This window comes from Corvus brachyrhynchos, unplaced genomic scaffold (genome assembly GCF_000691975.1).
Source record: "Corvus brachyrhynchos isolate BGI_N302 unplaced genomic scaffold, ASM69197v1 scaffold62, whole genome shotgun sequence".
NCBI lineage: Eukaryota > Metazoa > Chordata > Aves > Passeriformes > Corvidae > Corvus > Corvus brachyrhynchos.
The window spans coordinates 1,306,748-1,328,528 of NW_008236629.1; the positions used below are offsets into that span (position 1 = coordinate 1,306,748).

Below are 21,781 nucleotides of genomic sequence, written 5' to 3' on the forward strand. Positions count from 1 at the left end.
CCCTCCCACATGGAATTACTCCAGAGTCTCTCTTTCTCTCACGGCTGTAGGTAGCCTTTCTCAGCATGCTTTCCCCAGGCTATATTTGTCTCCTGTGATAAGGCAGCAATACGAGCCAGTGGAAACGTTCTGCACGTCTGCATTTTGGCAGCCCAAATGTGAAGGGGGATGTCATGAGGCTCAGCCATGGAGGTTTTTCACGTGCAACTCTCAGCTGTCTGTTTTTCATGTGCAGAGTAACAGCAACACAGTGGAGACAAGGACAACCACATCCAGCTGGAGAGCACTGACAAGGGATGATCTTCTCATGTGTGCCAGGGACACACCCTCAGGACATGATCACAGTAACTGGGCAGGAAAAGTAAGATCCTGGAACTGGCCATGGCTTCTTTAACAAACTGAACTTAAATTCTGAACTGACTGTTCTTTTCACCACATCATAAACAAGCACTTGCCATTTCCTCATTTGCTTGTAGTTTGGGCAATGAAAGCTCAAGATATTGTAAGTTAAGGGATGGATCATGCTACAACTAGGCGAAAACTCCTCTCTCTTCCACAATTTGGAGCACAGCTGACTATAATGATCATTGCCCTGTGATTAAGAGACCACATCAATATTAAAGAAAGAATAGTTGAGATTTTAATACTCAGGTGTTATCTACTTCCTAGGAAAATGGTGATGTCCCTTGTATAAAAGTCACTTGCATTGTTCTAGTGCAAAGAAGAGTAAGCATTTTGTCCCTTTGTGTCATTTATAAATCTAGCCACTTTCCACCATCTATTTACTGTGGTATTTTAAACATCTACTCATGTACACATGGGTTTAAAGAAACTAATAGAAAAAGCAATACCAGGTAATTTTATCCTTGAGAAGTTATACTCTTCCTGATGTACTTCAGTAGCATAATAGAAAAAAACCATCTCTGCATCTGTTTGTCTGGCTGGAGACAAAGAAATGTGAATATTGTCACAGTTGACAACAAACACAGCTTTCCCACAGCAGTACAATCTGGGACAAATCATTACAACTTAATGGCAGCTTAATACACTCAATTAACTTTTCTGTGTGAATAATCCAACGACAAAATATGCCCACCACCTCTGTTTCAATCAGCCCTGTGGGTGTTAACAGAAATTTGTTGCAATCAAATTCTCCAAAAAGAAAAGCAACATTATAAATTTTGTACCCACCTGTAAATTCTAAAATGACTGATGAGAAATTTATATGTTAGTTGGAGTAAAGACTTGTGTGTCCTTCTCTCAGTCTGTATTCCTGCTATGTATGTCACTCCTCTGCATTAAGATAGAGCTGCCTTATTTTCACTGAAGAAGAGTATGCAATTTCTTCTGTCCTAGCAGGTTCGTAACATTCAGAGATCTGCTTCTCCGCAAGTTTTCATGAATAATCAAAACAGGAACATGCATTTCTCCTCTCTTTCCCTCTGTCCTTCCTTGCAGTTGGAATTGCTGCTAATCAAAATCTGTTACTGGGTGTCTGCTCTGACAAGTCCACATTTTATACTAGAGGGGGAGAAAGAATAACAAAAATACTGATATTTGCAAAATTATAATCTACTTAGCTTCAAAGGCTAACCCTGAAAATTATTTCACCTTATCAGGGAAATACTTATTACAAGATTTTAGTCAAAGCTTAATTTTCTCTCCAGCATTTCTAAAAACGTTTTATATCTAGTGTTCTTTGCACTCTGCTAAGTGGCATTAATCCTCAAGAGCGTCAAGCTGTTGCCAGCATGAACATGGGGTCTCAGTGCTAAAGCATCCAGAGCTGCTTAGGGGAAAGGCAGGGGGAAGAAAACAAAATTTCAGAAAAAGTAGTCTGAAACTCTCTTGGTTTTACATTTGTGTGTGTAGCTTTGCATACAGAATAACCATTAGCAATTTTCCTGCTCACTTCATAACTGTTTAGAAAAGTCCTTGTCCTCAAAAGAGCTGTCTGATTTCTATCTTAGTTTACGTTGGGAGAATCTCAGTCTCTTTCTCCCAAACTTTACTCTACACACCATATAAAAAACCTCTGTTATAGTTATTGAAGACTAATGAGTTTCACTGATGTTTGGAAGATAAATGGTGAGAAAAGATAACATGATGACAAGACAAGAAAATGGTGGGAGGAATAACCTTTAAAGATTATTTGAGAAAATGAGGAGGAGCTAAAATTCAGTATGAATACTTCTACTTCAGCATTAACAACTTTCTATACTAAGCATGTCCAGGACTAAGGCATCAATTGACTTCAGGCCTCCATCCAGCAAAATACTTAAGCCTGAGTAGGATTATTGAACTCAACCCTATGTGAATGGGATTGGCTCATATGCTTAAATTTAAGCATGTACTTAAGTGCTTTGCTTGTTCTAGTCTATGATTGCTTTCTAAGTGGCAAACATCTATCAAGCACAATTCAGGTGTGCGAGGGATACCCGTTGCTAATCATGCAGCAAGTTTTGTGAATCATGAAGCAGCTCTCTGCAGGATGTCAGACTCCACATTTTTTCCATGTAGACAAACATTCTTGAGTTCAACAACAGCCATTCAGACTTACATATCCAAGAGCTGCAAATTACTCAATGCCTTAAGACTTCCTTCTTGTGGCTTTAACACTATTATGGTATGCATCCATCATCACAGTTTGGAGAAGAATTTTTTTCTTAGCTGTAAGCCATGATCCTCTGAAACTTCACATTTCAAAAACTTCCCTTCTAGAGAACAGAAATTTTATTGATTGATTTTCCTATGTCTGTCTCCACTTCCTCTTTCATCCTAGATGATTTCAGTAGAGACCAAGCACAAGTTACCTTGTTGTAAATATAAATAGACCCTGATTCTCATCAAAGTGTTGTGCTATTATCTGTGTCCTTCAGTAACACATCAAATGCAGATCTGGTAATAGAGGAAGAAGTATTCCAGCAGAGGCCCCCAGTATTCCAGCAGAAGCAAACCTTTAGCTGCCTTCCCTAGGAAGAAGGAAAAAAAGCATCCTAGTCATCCTTGAAGGACCTGTGAACAGCCCACCTGGAGCCACCTCAGATCTCAAGTCTGCAGAAAAGCAATTTTGAAATCTGTTCCAGAAATTTCTGTCAGTCAGAAAAACAGAAACATCCTGAGAACAAGGACAATGGCTAAAGATAAAATCGGCAGATGTGCAGAAAAACACTAAAGGTCAAACTCAGTATGAGGATCAAGCACTTACTAGCTTATCATAAATCGATTATAAGGAACTCATCTGATTTATAACCCCAAGGGTCAGTTCTTTACATTTAAGACACTCGTTTTTCTACACTAGACCTGGTCCTTAGATGGTATAAAGGTGTCTGTTCATATGAACAGAGATCCCAAGGGGATATTTCTGTGGCTAAGAATTCCACAGCAGCTACCCAAAGTCTGACCACACTTTATCAGGGTCAACATAGAGCCGAAGCAAACAGGAGAACCTCTATCAACTATTGCATGTCAGGCTCCTTACAACCAGATAGGCATCCTTTGACACAAAGCCATGATTTCTCACTCTTTTTTTTTCATGGTGAGAGGGTTTGTAACAACTTATTTTTATTCAGAGGTTATATCTCATATTTGTGAAGTGCTGAGATTATTTGTACATGTGTGCTCCTCAAATTAAGTTGATTTTAAAAAACCTTATTGGTGTATGTACATGTATACACCCCTCCTTATGTTGTACACTTGTTTGTGAATAGAGCATTTTTTAAAAACCATAGCTTCTCTGAAATGTATGCACAATTTCTAAAAGATGCCATGGCCACATGATAAATAGTAGCTAAATTAAGGATTAGCAGAACTGCAGTAATAAATAGATCAAAGACTTCCCTATGCTAATATCCATATGAGTAATAAACCATGGTATTTCCTATCCTGTAATGCATACCATGGTTCTGATCCATAGGGTCTCACATTTTTTGCCTGCACGCAGGCACGCACAGGCTCACAGAGCAGATGTGAGAGTTGCGAGTCTCTAATGTAATTCATGCTCCAGTTCAGCAGCTGTGAGGGGTTTGCTAAATACAGTATGGCCAAGAAATTCCTGAGAGAATAAGAATGGTTGTTAACAGTTCTGAGAAAGTCTTCCTCTGGGTTATTATCCCAGAGAGAGAGATAGTGGGGTTTGGCGGTCTTAACCAAACAAACAGCTCTGAGAAACTACACATATTCCCTCTGAGATTACAGCAAATGAAAAACAAAAAACCATCTTCTCTTAAAAGTGGTTTGAAGCATTCGTGATACTGTCAGTGAAGTACTTGGACATCTTCCTGCTTTGTGCATCAGGTCACAGTTTCCATACTCCCAAAGGAAACTGAACATTGGCTGAAAAAGAGAAAGTCCCATTTACTAATACTGTTATCTTTTCAAAGCTGGCCTTGTTGAACAGGGGTGAGGCACAGGCACATGTGATGACTTACAGCCACCAAAGAACAATGCAGTAGAAACTCAAAATGGGCACCCTGTGTTTAAATTATTTACACCTGGGACACTCTGCTCACATACATCCAAGTAAGTGAAAATGAAGTTGCTTGAAAAACATATTTTCTTGCAGCATTTTCCAACCCCTTGAGATAGCTGGCAAATGAAAGATCAGATGCAGTCCTAGGGCACTGGAAGCCAGATATACAATAAAAAACTACCTGGATAATGGCTTAAGATTATTTTAAGATTTCAGAAGTTTCAGGTTCCTTTCTCCTGACACCACTTCCTTACATTGCCTAAAGTGACTCTGCCATCCTACCACAGGTTAAACTTTCAAAGCAACACTTTTTTAATATACCTGGAGTCTACTGAGCAGGAATTATTTCCTCAACTGCCTCTCATGCATTTTAAACTGTATCCAAGCAAATCAAGTTAACAGGGTAGATGGGGAGAAGAAAGTAGTTCTGTGACTAAGAAGCAAGGCTACAACTCAACTGCTGGTACTCCCACAGATTTCCCAGCTCAGTCTTCTGTGCTCCTTCTGCCTCTGAAAAAAATCACACCAATAGAAATAGTTCTAATATCTAACCTCTAAGTTTTGTTGTGTTATGTTTCTTAGTGTGCTGAGACAGTGTTTAGCACAATCAAGCACTGGTTGCAGGCTGAAGTTCTTTACTGGTGCATTATTGTGCTTCTCTATCTGCTGGTACAAAACATCGGAGCAGCCCTCAAGGGAACATTTGATAGCACCACTTATCACTCTGATGCATTGTCATACGGTCCAGATGGTTGCAGTATGTAAGCAACTGGGAACCAAAGCAGCAGGAGAAGTACATCCTGCTGCAGTTTCCTTCTGGTGCTGATCTTGATGCATTCAGCATTTAGATTAGTTTGCTGGTTAGGAAGTCTACAGCCCTGGGTAGATGCACACTAAAACCTAGCAAAGAAATACACTGTAGCAACTGCATTCAGTAGCTTGCCAACTACCAAATGACCAGACTGGCCCCCAAAAACTGTGTAAGATTACTGCAGCTCAGCCAAGTGACAATAACCTTCTGTGCAGAGTGAATTCCGAGTTCCACAAGGGTGGCAATCTCTTGCAAATGGGTCTGTTATTGAAGAAAATCTCAGAAATCTGTGTACTTTAGCAGATTAACTATTACTATGATGTACAAACCCAGAGACAAATAGGAAGCTAGACTTCTTCCATTTGGCAAATGCAATTTTATTTCTGGATTAGTTGTAAGAGTTAAACATGTTAAATACTCTAACATATATACCCTGCCACACACATTAATTGGCATATGGGAAGAATGCTGCAAATAAAGAAAGTCAACATAAATAAGCATCTGCATATAAGTACAGAGTTCTTAGGAATGTGATTTGTTTTTCTTATTTTGTTATATTTGTTATTGTTATTTTTATGTGCTGGAGGAGGGCTTCCAAACCTGGAAAAGGCAAGACTTCAGAGGGAATTTGATATGCTGATGAATTATAAACTGTCTGTCGTTAGAACAGGTGCGAAAAATCGAAAAGCAACATGAAAAACAGAATACAAACTGGCAGGTACAAGGAACGAAGAAGACAATGCCATTTCTAGGGAGGTATCTCATTAATATCAGTCTACAACTATAATAATACCTAAAGCCAAGCTGGTATCCATTTTATGGTCTTGAGGAATTTCTTCAAACCTAAGATACACAGAGAGCAGAATGTTACACTTGGTGGCTTCCTGTACAGTTTAGCCACATACATAGGCTCACTGAGAACAAAGTACAGAACAGCAGATTGTGAATCACACCCAAATTTTCCACCCATGACTATACGGGGGAGGAATTTTTGCCACCAATACAAATACTCAGTAGTATGACTGTGACTACGCATAATGATTTTATCTGGACTACTTGCTAGTTATTTACTCTGCTGGTACAGAAGATTCTCTATACTGTATGAGAAACACAATCAAAATTATTCCTTATAATGCTAGTATTCCTGGTATTCCCAGTTCTTCCACCAGCAGAAATACAAAAATACTGTTTTTGTATTCAAAAAACCCTCACAACTAAGACACAAAAATGGACATTAAGCTACAAAGAATATGAGTAAGAACAGAAGTTACCTGTGTACTTTCCCATTTTCTCAGAAAAATCACTATCTAAGAAGTAAAAATACAATCCTTTTCACACCCAAACTGGCCTGTGAATGTGTATTCACAAGTGTTGCATGTGGGAACAGACATCTGTGTTCTATCTTCATTTGTCATTTTAGAGTCTATTTTCTGCAAAACTGAAAGATAATTTTCAAAATTTGGCCCCTCAAAATAGCAAAAAGAGATCAAGCGCTCTCAGACTGAACCATACTGGTCAGCAGATCCCAATCATCTTGCAAAAAAAATGTTTTGCTTTCTGTCTACAGAGTGAAAATAAATTATTTAAATTATCTGAAGAATATGAAGTCTCTAGTTCAATTTACAGGTCAGTCAATAAAGGTGCATTTCATGTGGTTATTGATTTCCTATTAATTTACTGAGCAGCAGGTTTCTGCAGAGGAAAGACTCCATTTCAGCAGCTGTAGTCTTCCTTAAAAAAATGTCCTGTGGAAAAAAAAAGAAAAAAACAATGAGAAACATGCTGTTAGCTCTCATGCAACTTCTAATCATTCTAGTACGCACAGTTTTTAAACTGGATCTTAAGTAATTTTGATTTGTATTATAAATAATAATTGAGAAGACCCACATGCAACAAAAAACATTACCTTGGCAGTTCTATAGATCTATGACTGTACTTACAGTGATTACAGTCACAGAGAAAACATACAGAGTAAACTGAATTTCTGACACAAGTATAATTTCAGAACAAACCCATTGTATAGGTACATGACAAACTAACAGAGACAAACTTCAGTGAAAACCAAACACTCATGAATACTTGTTTACAGGCACACTGCGAATAATCCAAATGGAAACTTGTTCTTTGGACAAGCCTTCACAAGAAAATAATTTGTAGTTGCTTATATACTTATGAACTCACAAAGCCACAGCAGTGGTCCACAGATAAGGAAAAAACCTCAGGTTAATCCTACTTGTTTAGACAGGGCCTATTTATTGAATAGTGTGGAAGGGGATAAACCAATTCTGCAGAGGATCTCTAAGGGACTTTATGAAGTAGAAACGAAATACTTATATTTTAATAGCACAGGCATGGCAAAAGCCCAAAGAACACTCCAGCTCCAGCATGCCAGGAACAAAAGCAAGCATGGCAAGCAATGCACAGGCAGGCACATGCTGAAAAAATAACACAGCCTCACAATGGCCAGGCATGTTAAGCCAGGTGTGCTATTCACCATGAGGGACACTGCAGTGGCTACAGCTGCAGGAGATACCCTTGTCTGTACACAGGTGCACTGCCTTCAAAAACCTTTCTGTGTGTGTTGGGACTGACTGCTGATGAGGGAATGGTAGGGCTAAATAAACAGGACATGAAAACAGAAGTAACAGTGACAGTTATTTCCTTGCCCATTAGTTTATACAGATAGTAAACAAAATTTCACATCAATCTGCAGTTGGTGTTAGCCAGTAAAACTGATTTACAGCAACTAATACACCAGTATTCTGCACAGAACAAGAGCCCAGGTTAACAGTGACTACAAAACCTTACTCTGCCATTTTACTTGGTAGTAAGGATATCTTCAAATCTTTTCCTTCAAGCAAACTACAAAACACGCCTCTTGTTTTTGAAACTGTTTGTCCAAAGTAAAGCAAGTTGTATAGACTTGATACCTCTACCACACTTGTGGCTATGGATTCTTCTGTTTCACACCTATGCTGATTATCTTTAAGACAATGATTCTGTGAACATCACAAATTGCCAAGACACCCAAATCACTTAACCTCTTTTGAAAATTTTACACATAAATTTGACCTTGTTAGACAAGAACAGTAACTGCAATCTAATTAAAAAAAACCAAACCAAACCAAAACAAACAACAGAATTAAACGTCTGGTTGTGATGTAGAATGCTTATGGGGTTTTGTTTCCCTAAATTATGATCTATGGGAGTATAGTAAATGATTCAGACTGAGGTTAAGTTTAACTTCTAAAAAAACCTGAAATCCTCAAACTTTAAACTGAAAGTTTGAGTGTGTAGTCACATATAACCAATTCTGAGAATTACAGTTTTGCAGTCTGGGAACCACTGCTGTAATGCATGACAGCTACTTATAAATGTCAAATTAGCAACCACGTAAAGCAGGAGGTTATACAGTCTGCAAGAAGGTGATACTTGAAAAATGTCTGACAAAAAAAGCAAACTGACTATTGTTACTCAGCTTTTAATTCCCAGAGAAAAAAGCTCATGCACTTACATTTCATCATCATATTCTTTTGGAGGTGATGCTGCAATGACTAAGTCAATCCAATCCTGAAAAAGAAAAGCACAGGTAAATATGTGCTGCTAAGTACAGCTTTTAGAGGTGGCCAGTGGACCACCATGGAATGTCAGATAGAGAAACAGGGGAGTGATCTATTTCTGGAAAACCACAGGGAGCAGCAGAAAGGTCTCTATTAAAAACTTCTGTAGGAAGACCATTTAAAGATTGAGCTGTGTGATTTGCATCGTGAAATTAAAGAAAAATCCACTTGCAACAAGATTTAAAAAAAAAAAATTATTCTAAGAATCATCATCCTGTATTGGTCATGTGAGCAATGAATACAGCTCTTGCTGAGGAAACACTCACTGTACAAGTGTTGCTTGTACACCGAGAAATCAAAAATAAGCTATTATAAGGAAATTCCGATCAGCTTGAAGTAATTTTCACTATCAAAGAGTGATTCTACAGATAAAGGTACTATAATCACTCAGAATGTCATGTGTTTAAATACCAGTCTTGATATATGGCTAAATGCCATGAGATTTCCCAGTCAGTTACACACATGGTTTTCAGAGATGCTACATACCAACATCTTCTGCAGATTTTAGCTCACTTTGGGAGTACCTGACACACCCACTATTTTGATGTTTGTAACCTTAGTTGTGTTGATGTGACAATGTCATGACAGAAAAGGATCTCTCATATGAGCTCTATAGGTAGAATGAAGTAGTATTCCAGGTTACTTACCCCACCCATGTTCCAAGCTTTTGCTAGAGTTGCCTGTGCTTCTGCCAGCTTGCTGTCAACTAATATCTTGCCATTTACAGCCAGTATTTCATCCCCTTTCACTATGCCTCCTGGGGAAAAGACCAATATGCTATACATACACATAAGCAAAACAAAATTCTAGGAGACTTTTCTGTGCCATATTTGTACAATACTGACTATAATGAAAAGTGTTCTCACTGGATGTGAATGTCTGCACTAAAAATTGTAGGAAGTTTCCTACGGACAAACCCAAAGGGAATTTTTAAGCATGGCAAAGCCAAACTAATCTCTTATTGATCATGACCAGTAAGAAATTAGTTCAGCAAGATTTTCCACAGTTTGCCTGTTTGGGTAATCCAGCTATTCATTTTACAAACTGTGGCTGACTGTAGGCTGGTACTACTATGCCCCATCCCTGGAAGTGCTCAAGGCCAGGTAGGATGGGGCTTTTGAGCAACCTGGTCTAGGGAAGTGTCCTGGACCACAGCAGGGGCTTGGAATTAGATTATCTGTAAGGTCTCTTCCAACCCAAATAATTCCATGATTCTACAAATATGGCAAAATTAATTAAATTCCCAAAGGAATAAAATGGCATTTGTCAAGGGTTTGCATGACTGTCATTCCTCTGCAAGTGTATGTGTAATGTTTGCTCCTTAGAACTGATTTTGACTTGCCAATCTGGAATGAAGCACAACCAGTTAACTGGGACTGGATTTGAAGAGGATGGTAAGGAGACAGCCTTAGTGGTGAGAGATCCTAAAAAGAGTGATGGTTCAACAAGAGCACCAAGGAGACCAAATGGCTGAGATATTTTCACAGCAAGAGTGACTTGAGCTTAGGTGCAGGCTGGGACATGGACAGCAAAGACAGTGTATGGGGATATTGCCCTGTCTGTTGACCTGGTCATCACAAGAGTTCTCAAGAAAAGGATGGCAGATACTTCCCACCAGGTGCAAAGCCCAGATATGTTGGTGAGCATGTTCTTCTGCTTTCAGAAACCTAAGCCTCAGAGGCTCTGGCCTTCAGCTGGGTTTTGGGAGTAAAGCCACCTCTTTAACTAAACAAACTGCTGTTTAAAGTAGCATAAAGAACAAAATCAAGCAGCATAGTATAGCTATAGTCAGGTAATTGCTTTGCATGTGGAAGTACTACAAATGTCATTGCTCAGAAATTGTGAAACAATGGAGAACGTATTCCTTGATTAAAGAATACACCAGAGAATCAGGTGCTGGTTTTTATAAATTTTACATAATTATTAATTTAAGAAGCACATGTGGCTGCCCTTTGACTTGAGACAGAACTTGGCTCTTTGGACAACCTAAGTGAGCTTTTCAGTACCAGGCTATGGAATCAGCCAACCATTCTCAGCCAGTGTAAGGAGACACTTTGCAGCAGCATTCAAATTCCCCTTTGTTGCTCACCATGTTTGTCTGCAGCACCATCCTCGTAGATGGCAGACACAACTATCTTTCCAATTGGAGAATCAATTCCTCCCTCAACTGCAAGGTCCAGTGATCCTTCCTATGAAAAAAACAGTCCTAGTTCAGAAAAGGCTGTTAATTTTTGCCACTAACAGGAGCTTAGTCTTCCCTTCTTCCCAGTAAATGATGCTGTATATCAAATGCTTACAGGAACCCTTTAAATATCAATCAAGCAACACAGCATTTACCTTTTTTATTCGTAATAGCCGTACGTCTTTTCCCATAATTTGGTCTGGGGTAAACTGTGAAAAGATACAATGATTAATCATTTCCACTTTGGAAACACAAAAAAATTGGGATGATCTATGTAGTTTCTGGGGGAAAAGGGACCTTTCCCTCCTCTATTATAGTGTTACAGGAAGATCAGAATCCCACATCACCTTTTCCTGCAAGAACACTCCTGTTCAACATGACTAGAAAAGTCAAATACACAAGACCCAACAAGCAAGAATCTTACCCACAGTCCTCAAAATCAAGGACTTGGCTTTTTTTCCAGTGTATTTCATATTAAACAGTTAGGCATGTTTAAATTCTCTCCTTACCATTGAATATGGATCAAAATCTTCCACATACTTCTGGAAGCCCTGAGAATAAAATGATATTTAATTGCAAAAACAGCAACTCACACACACACACTTAACACACAAACTCCATCTTATTTATTAGTGAGAGAACACGTAATTCTGTAAGCTATGAAAGAAGACAGTAACTGGAGAAAAGCACAGAGACACAGCAAAGAGTCCATCCTGACAGTCAGAAAACATTTCAAAACCTCATGGCAGATCAATAATTTGAGTTGGTCATATAATGGAGAAGTTCTGAGGAGGAGTTTACCACTCTGTCAGCTCCACAGTTCCATTCTACACCTGACAGAACAGAAACAAATCTTGAAAGCATCATAGGCAGGTATGTTCTGCCACACTCTTTGGAGCAACATTTCTTATCAACATGTTCGATGGTAACAGGTAGAAATGACAGGCTCCAATTCACCTCTCAGCAACACTATTCCTCACTGGGTTTTAGGATTCTTTTTCAGCCCCCTTCTCTCCTTCTTGATGTGGAGTTTCAGGGGGTTGGCTCCATACCACAAGCAAACTCAGAACAACAGTTTGTTGGACAATTTGCAGAACAACTTTGTTTTCATATGGTTCTGTGGAGGACTTAAAAGCTTTGTCAGGGAATGTTGGAAATGCAGAATATTGCACCTAGGCAGAGCAAGATTTAAGCTTTGAGATGGCCCACAAAATGTAGGGCTTAACACTTGTCAGACCAAGACTGCAGAGAAAAGCAGGAGTTACCTTTTCTCAAGGATGGGAGCTCCTGCATCAGCAGTCTGGAATGAATGGTGTTTGAGTGGCAGTTTCCTGAGGAGGATTAGTAGCTACTGGGTGAGACTGCATGGCCAATGCTGGGGATTTATAAAAGCCCTGCACTTATCCTGCATTCTAAAGTAAAGGACTTCAGAACTTAAGAAAATCTTTACTGAGGTACCTAGCTGCCATTCTTGTGGCCTCAAGCTGCAATAACCTGGTGATAGGGGAACACAGAACCACACAACCCTTTGCAGACATATATCTGACACAGACCAGTGGTTCAGTGCACAATCAAGCTTGATATATTCATTACTGGCCTCTTTTCTACTGGATCCATTTGACAACAAAATCTATTCCACTGGTGGACTCAGCTAAGCCTTTTTCCACTTGTAAACCAAACACACAGCTTTAGATTCCTCTGGTATATTTTAGGGCTGGCTGTAAATGGCAAAGTTGCAGCAGAAAATACTAATGCCTTCTCTGCTATACTCTTTATTACCTCTCTCAGTTGCCTAATTTTGATGTGACTATGAATGACCCTCTGGGTTCTGATCTCACCCTTAACAGCACTGCCTTACATTAGGTTTGTTACACTGCATTACATTTTTTAACCAGATAAATGGGAATTTCATCACAGACATCAGCAAGGGTAGAATTTCATCCTGGGGAAAAAATGTCAATCAGTCATTCATTAATTCACAAAGTGTATTAATATGATGACCCATTTAACCAAAACTGTAAGAGAAACATTTTACAATGATAGCTACCTAAACAATTAATACTTTGAATAACTGAATTAGTACTGCTTTTTGGAATCATAGATAAAGTAGATATCTATGGTTTTGGAGCAAGCAATTTAGAGAAAAGAACTCCAATCTCAGCCAAGTCACTAAGTCATTATGTAATCTAAAGGAACTCAGTGAACTCTTTGTCCCAGGTTGCCCTCATGGAAAACAGATGTTGCCCTTGAAGGAAGTTTTCCTGGGAAAATAATCTTTAAACAGGAAAAAACCAAAAAACTCCATGAAAACAAACACACAAAATTAAAAAAAAAAAAAAAAAGACCACCAAAAAAACAACCTGCAAGCAAAAGTCATAGAAACATAGAATATCCTGAGTTGGAAGGAACCCACAAGGATCACCAAGTCCAACTCCTGGCCCTGCACAGACTCACACTATGTGCCTGAGAGCCTTCTCCAAACATTTCTTGGACTCTGCCAGGCTTGGTGCAGTGACCACTTCCCTGGAAGCCTCTTCCAGTGCCCAACCACCCTGTGGGTGAAAAACCTTTTCCTAGTATTCAATCTAAACTGTTGTCCACTTGGGTTCATATCACTATGTATCAGAGATATGACCTGGATCCAATAATGTACAAATATCTCTAAGACAGAAAAAAGACATGCATTGAACTGTAATAAATCTTTCCTGAAATGGGCACCACAAATTCAGAGATCAGAGAGTGCACTCCATATCCAAGCAGGCAGCAATGAACCAAGGAACACCATGTGGAAAGCACAGTCCCAAGCCTACCCTCCCACCACTCAGGACATTTCAGGTGAAACAGTTAAGACCATTCAAATCCCTTCTTGACTTACAAAAACATTCACAGGACTGAGCATAAGCTGAAAATGGAACATTAAAATATTTGATTGCACTGAAATAACTTCCTGTCTGGACTTCCAGATGCAAGCTAAAGTTACTATTTAAAGAAAAAACAACCTCCAAAACACAAGCACTTATACCAATGTTCCTGCTTCACAGGTTTCTAACAACAATAGTCAAGAGCAATTGAGACCTGAAATAACAACAAACAAAGAAACAAAGACCTGAAATAAGAACAACAACAGAGAAACAAAACCCAAGCAACAACAACAACAAATAATTGAAAGAGAAAGTCATGACCATATATAACAAAATTTTCAAAAAACCACCTCTTTTGAGAACACAACTCATATATTCAGAACATACTGGCATTCACTGGCAAATAAATAATCTCAAAGCTGGATCTTTTTCAGTCAAATGCAGTTTTCCCTTCAAGATCTAGACTGAAACTGATTAAAAGAAGAAAAAATTATTACTGCTCTTAATGGTTTACCGCTCAAAAGCTCACACTGGGAGCTCACTACTGTGTGCTAACTTTTCAGATAACATGTCAATGCATCTAATTTAGCTTGGACTAACAAAGGGGTTTTGTACAGAAAGGGGCACATTTTACAGCAGCAGAGAAGTTTAGCATTAAGTTCACTTCTTCAAAGGGTCATCTATTGAACCACCAGTCAACCAAATGGGAAGAGGTGAAAACGTTATCACTGTGACAGAGGAAAGCAATAGAAGTACAGCAGGAAAACCCTACACAATACAGGAAGGCTGAATGAACAAGTGCTTTCCACCACCAGTTCCTCTGATTTCCTAACAGTAGCTATGGTATGATGATAGCTCTATTTGTTAAACTAATAAAGCATTTTATTACTGAAAGCATTGCAGCTGGACACTTAGAGAAACAAGGAAATCTTAGGAATATCAGTATCAGATCAGTTACCAGTGTTCAACTATCTTAAAGGTTGCACTTAACCATGTAAGTAGTTACAGATGGTTCAACCTGAAGGATTTATTCCCATTCTTCTTCTGCTTAGACTAGCAGGAGACACAGGCACACACTTAAAGCTTACAAAGACTAGCAGTTCTCATGCACTAGGGCTGCCTTGCATCTTCTGTTTTAGAAACTGAGCAACAGGATTGGAAAAGAAAGTTTTAAATCTATGATCAATCAAACAAGAAGTACCACACAAAACACGGAAAACGTTATTTTACTTGTTTTTTGTTAGATCTAAATGATGAATTGTAAACCACCATCCTTTTAAACATCTCTTGTGGCTGCAAAAGAAAGAAAATTGCCAAACCAGGTATTAACTTTTTAATGTAAATAAGTATCACCTACTCATAAATTATCTTACTGCTTATTTCGCTCTCCTAGGGACTGAATCACACTTGCACTTGTTAGTGCTTGTTCCCTGTATCATTCCAAAATGAGAGAACACACACAGTGAAATAGTATTGAATGCAAAGTGGAAAGAATTCTAGAGAAACAACATAAATAATGCACATTTCCATACCACAAGATTTTTAAAAAATATTTTCCATGACTGCTTTTACAAGTCATTTCTTGTGTCTTGAAGAGCGCTTGGGTCTCTTATCCATGATATATAAAAAAAATTGAAAAAAATCAACCCTAAACATGGACAAAATGGTAGACAATAATTTCCAAAATACTGAGAAGTCATGATACATATATGTTTATGCATTTAAGATTTGCTTTCCTACCAGAGATTTCCTATACTGAAGAGGTGAATTCCGTTATTAAATGGATTTGATTTTGTTCTGTTTGGCTTCAAGGATTTAAATTCCATATTCATTCTGTATTTCTGTCACTTCCACTATTCTAACAAAATGGTACACTGTAGCTTGGCATCACTTAAAATACAGAATATTTTATTAGTTTACAGAAGTTTTCAAAAATTAGATGGGCTAAATCCCCATATTATTATACAAAACACTACTGACACTTCCCCAGCCTCCACTCAAAACCTTACAGCAAATCAGGTAATGTATTTGAGTCTTCTGAAAGAAGAACAACTTCCAACTCTGGAATTTACCCTTTCAAACTCAATTTCCTTTAAAACAAATTACCATGTGTCAGCTTCACTAAGGTTTCTCTCAGTGTCCTATAGTCCTACCATTACGTGGAAAAATATATTCAAGAGTTAATGAAATGTGGTTTGTGTTTAATTAATACAAACGATGCGTTTTTGTCTTGGAGGACTTATGGGCAAGTTTGGAAAGATTTTCCACAAATCCCTTTAGATGCTCTCTTAAAAAAAAAAAAAAAAAAAAAAAAAAAGTTCAGTTTCAACACAGATTGTTTTGGTACAGCTATAACCAATGCTACTTGAAATTTCCAATCCTCACACATCTTGCCACATGGTATCTAAGCACCTGTCTTGACTTCAGCCCTGCAGAATCAGGCTTCAAAGCTTGCAAATTAGAGGAAAGCTTAAACATTATTTTTTTCCCTTCAGAAATTCTTCATCCACCCACAAAGGAATGAGAGAGAAAAAGTCTTTTGTAGCAGCCAGTGCACCAGAGCCTTGTAAGTCACACAACAGCATGTCTGTGATAGATAGGAGAGCAGAGACTAATGCTCCTGGTGGTTTTGCCTCTATGAAAATCTCACCACTAAATCATAACAATCCTCTCCTGTTCTCTGAGCCAAAATTTAATTGGCTTTGCCATAAATGTATTCCAGTTCACTTTAGTACAGCTCACACCGATTTTGACTCAGAGCAGCACTCAGTGTTCAAGGCCATGCTTAAGGTTTAAACATCTCCCATCATTTCCCTATTTATAAATGAAAACAATTTCATTTTCATCAACTGTTAAAAGACCTGGTAATTCTGACCTGAATTTAATTAAGAAGATTATTTAAGCCACAACACAGACTATCTGGCCCAACTACCTTGCAGGTAATAGGAGGATTTTATGCATTCTTGCATGTCTATTTTATTCTTAAGTGCATGCTTTTTCATCTTCTTTACTAGTGAATTGCTCAAGGATAGGCCAACTGGATTAGCTGCTTGAATCAAATAAATCCATCAACCTCAGTTTCTAGAGTTTGGTACTCAGGACAGTTAAAGTCAGGTAAAAACAAGGTTGAAACATTTAAGTGCATAATATCAAATTAAGACATAAAAGCTGGAGTTCCATAAAGTGTGTGAAATCTAGGAAGATGAGAAACCAGACAGCAAATGATATGCTGTCTTTGGTGATACTCTCCTCCACTAAGAGACGCTGAACTGGTCCTCTATCTGAACAATGAACTTAAACACAAACACCCACAAAAACACACAGAGCAACCAACCAAAATCCACTCCCCTTCTGCAAAAAATCATAATTTTAATTCTTAAACACTTCTGGAGATAGGCAGGTACTCTCTTGTTTGTTTTGTCGTACACTGGCCTTTTCTTTTTTTAACTAATAGATGGAATCTCCCTCTTCAGTATCCATGCAAGTTTTACTTCACACAGCACTCTGACTTCACTGAAGTGAGGGTAAATAAATACCCTTTTACTGCAGTAAGTCATCAATGGAAGTAAGAGTTATAAGGTCTACCAAACCAATTTATAGACTGATCTTTCTCTCAAAGTCCTACCAGAATGTTGCTCCCACTGAAATTTTGATCTTCCAACTAATATAATGCAGTTTGGGAAGGAAGATGATTGAATCTGAAAGATTTTAGCAGACTTGTGATTTGGAAAATGTGCATGCATGCATAACAAATCATAAGACATTTCCCTATGGAGGTGGATCTTGTTGCCAGTTTCTTAAACTAATTGTATGTAGTCAGTAAAAAAAAAAAAAAAGTGCCTTTTAAAATTTGTACCAAGATTATTTGATCACACATAAGGGTATTATAAATTTTGCAAACTAGTACACACACACACACTTGTTCAAGAGCTAGATGATATTAACTGCAGATTATGACTTTTTTCATCCTTTCCCTATGGAATTTCATATTGCTTAGAGATGTTAAAAAACTGAACACAATCAAAATGAGAGCTCCAACTGAAGGAAACATCTCCACTGGAGGATCTGAATTTATTTTCAGCTCACGTGCCTGCCTTCTCTTAAGCAACTTATAAAAACTGCTTCTAATTATCATTCAGTTCATTTATAATGTAGAAGCTTCAAAATGACTCTGGCTGTGGGAGAAGTGGTTACTAAGTATCACTTAAATTTGTTCAAAGTGTAACTGGGGAAAATAAAGGAAGATTATCTAAATTATTAAAATGAAAAATGACAAATCCATCGTATTTTAATGAAACACAGCTAGGAATATTGTGCACATAATTTATTGTCAGAAATAGCTTTTAATTAAATAAATGCAATACAAATTCATTGGTTTTTCTGTCACTTACTATCTTACAAATGCATATATACACGTGTCCACAAACATGCATTACAGAACACTGATAATAACAGCATAAGCCACAGTGAACCTCAAGAATAAAAGCTACCAAATTGGTCCACCAGCTATTCTAGGTGAATTTCAAGGGCTGTCAGCTGGGAGTTATCACCTGTCTGAGCAGTATTCCTCTTTTTTTGTTCAGTAAGACGTGGCTCACCTTTGCTCATATACTAAAATTCCCAAAGATGCTACATGGTTGGTCCTAAATATTTAGCCTCTGACTTTTCACTTACATTTGAAACAAGAAATGGAAAAGAAATGAGAAAAAGAAGCTGATTATGAGTGAACTTCGCAGTAACACTGCCTGACCAGTATATTGGAGTCTGATATAACAACACACATATTTCCCCCTGGAAATTAAAAGATAAATATAAATATATATATATATATATATATATATATATATATATATATGATAAATTATATAATGAGGCATATATCTTCAAGTATGTTTATGACCATTTACAAAGGAAAAATGCAGTTGGCTTAATTTTTATTATTTCGTTTCTGATGAATGAATTCAGAATTTATAAAAATAAAACCCAGCATGTGAATAGATGAAAAATAAGATGTACAAATTCTAGGGCTTTATGCTGCTCTGGAATTATGCACCCCTGTACAAAAATTGTCACTAAAAGCAGCTTTTCCACTATGGAAAAAAAATGGAAAAAACCTGTTTTGTACTTACCATTCGTGACTGCTTGAAAATATACAGAAATTTTAGGTAGCAGGAAATGGGAAAAAAGATTGTTCTTTGAGGACATCTCAAAGAACAATGTCAAAACCAAACCCTCACAGTAACTGGAGCATTCAGAAAAAGAACATTAAAAGGCTTACCAGGGCCTCTGATTTGATTGTTGGCCTGACCACGAAGTTTGGGTCAGGATGCAGCATAACTGGTTTAGACACTATTGGTACCCCTGGATGACGTTGGGTAGGTGGACTTGGAGCAAGTTGCTATGGAGTTAATTTAAAAAAAAACTGAATGAGAAGTTACAGGAAAAGAAAAACCTGCTAAAGTTGAGTGTAAGAACAGAGTGAACCCAAAATAAGATTTTACCTAATCCATGGCTAAACAGATCTTTTAAGATGAAATTCAGCTGGGCTGCAGCAAACTGCTTTCCATAGAGAACTTCAAGTTAAATTATCTTGATTTAACCACAAGGATTTGTTAGGTAAATACCCTGCCCTTGACTCCACAAAGTACAGATACCCAGAGGCATCTGAGACCTGATCATTCAGCATGCCCTAGGCCAATCCTACACTTCCCACTCAGCCAAAACTCCCACTGACATGAAGCACAGTTTTATTCAAGAAGAGAGTTCAAAACTGAGCCCTGTGGGTTCAGTTTCTGACTTGACCCCAGCAACTCTTGGGACACTTTTCTCAATGTTTCTCATAGGAAATGTGATGTATTCCAGAGATAATTCTTATGGTACAAGCTGTATCCTCTCATTTATTTGCTTCCAGCAAATGGGTTAAGCCACTTTTTGGGTTTGGTTTTCTGTTTGGTTTTTTTGTGCATGTGTGTGTGGTTTTTTCCCCCCCTGTGGGTTTTTTTTTTCCCTTTTCCTTTCTTAAATAGTTTTTTAAAAAGCTTGAATTAGATATTTGAAAGTCCCTGAGGATATCCCTCAGCTATTGTTGTTCCACACTGCAAAATACATTGTATCATTAAGCTTTCCAAACTTAGAAGATTCAGAATCAACAGATTCACAGATACTAACTTGTTAAAACTGCACTGGAACTGGATGATTTCTCCTGGAGCTGCACAATTTAGCAACAGATTTTTCTGGAGTGCACAATGGAGAAACCTGACATATGACCATTCTGACTCAAAATCAGTGCAAAGAGATACCAAACAAATGTTGGTGGTTCTGAGACAGAACTTGCTTCTTAGCACCCATTATATTTAAAAGACAGATTGAACCTAGCAACTTTTGCCTTGACAGAAGAACAAAGCACATGCTCTGTCACATACAGACATTTGCAACATGCAGATATGGACTGTACTTTGCTCAACTGTTGAGATACGAAATCCTTGGACCATTAGGAGCCACTTCCACTACTCGTGCTCCCAGCACAGCAATGTATCCCCCACACATCATTCCACGTGCTGAATTTTAAACAAATGAGCCATGCAGGGTGAAACTTTTGACACTTCCTTGCCATTAGCACTACATGGGAAGCTCATGAAACTACAGCCATGATTAACAGCACGTGACATACCAGCGGGTTGCTTGACACAGAGGACGCTTTGCCGACGTGGGAGGTGGTTCTTACAACCTAAACAGCAACACACTTAATACTGGGTTCATATAAAGTGTAAAGCTAATAATAATTTTTTTCAGAAACAGACAATTTATTCCAGATATTTTAATAGCTAGTTCTCAAGAATGCCTCTGACAGGATTTTATTCCTTTTGTCAGGTTTTGTTCAAGCTGAATTGGAAATTAAACGATCTGGGTTAATACCAAAAATGGAGCAATGCAGAGAAGATTTTGCAGCTTGAGTAATATTAGAAAAATGAACTTATGGGACAATTACAGTTGTCTTATCTTTTGGCTTTGGCAGGCCTAAACACAAGGTCTTTAATCCATATAGTCACAAAAATGCACTGCTTTTGCTTATCTGCGGGGTTAAAAACTCACTTTGTAAAAGGCAGCAAGGATAAATTCTCAAGCTTTGGATTTTTCTTCCATTTCTGAAACCACACCAGAAATACTGAATTATCTACTTATAAACCAAGCAGCTTTGGCTCAGAATTAATTTTACTAAGAGCCTAGTTATTTCCTCATATACACTAACTATATTCAGTGAAAACTGACATTTATTTTAAAAGCTAGGTTATTTGTTGTTACCTAACATATTTTTCTTAATTATTAATTTCTTTTCTCTAACATACCCAGCAGTGACAAACTGCCAGAAACACATACTGAAATATATTGATTTGGGGTCAGATCAGTAAGGCAGTTCCTGTATTACTCCATCTATCTGAGTATTTTCTGTTATCTTTAGAAGAGTGTATTTCTCCTCTCAACACTAGTATTTTGTACACTTCTGCGTCATTTCACATCATTTTTATTTTGCAAATAACTTGGGAAACCTGCTATCTGTAAGAACATATGATATTTCCATTTTGGTGGATCTAGCACATTCTTGGCATTTCAAATGTATAAATCACATAGATCAAGCACTGTCAGAGGTCCACATAAGTTTAAAAGAGATTCATGGGTCACATAATGGCAATTATTCAGAGAGAGAATCTATCAGTTTCCACCAAAAAGTGATAAATTTGCATATCCTTCCCCACCCCAACCAGAATCATGCAAACACAAAGACGATTTAGTAAACATGCAAAAGCCCCAAAACCCAACAATTCAGTCAGTCAACCC

At 37.9% G+C, this 21,781-nt stretch overlaps 1 protein-coding gene across 3 annotated transcripts in view; it reads right to left on the bottom strand.

Annotated features, from left to right (window-relative positions):
- Nucleotides 1-5,638: 5,638 nt before the first annotated feature.
- USH1C (USH1 protein network component harmonin) overlaps nt 5,639-21,781 on the bottom strand; it is a 43,614-nt gene continuing 27,471 nt past the window's right edge. Inside the window, exons 19-26 of one of the 3 annotated variants that reach the window (XM_017726598.1) lie at nt 20,616-20,672; nt 19,224-19,343; nt 11,594-11,635; nt 11,240-11,293; nt 10,992-11,091; nt 9,550-9,659; nt 8,797-8,852; nt 7,042-7,896 (exon numbers count right to left, since the gene is read on the bottom strand). In XM_017726598.1, coding sequence (XP_017582087.1) covers nt 7,797-7,896; nt 8,797-8,852; nt 9,550-9,659; nt 10,992-11,091; nt 11,240-11,293; nt 11,594-11,635; nt 19,224-19,343; nt 20,616-20,672 — 639 coding nt within the window. In that variant the 3' untranslated portion in view covers nt 7,042-7,796. The other 2 variants (XM_017726597.1, XM_017726596.1) reach the window with 2 other exon arrangements.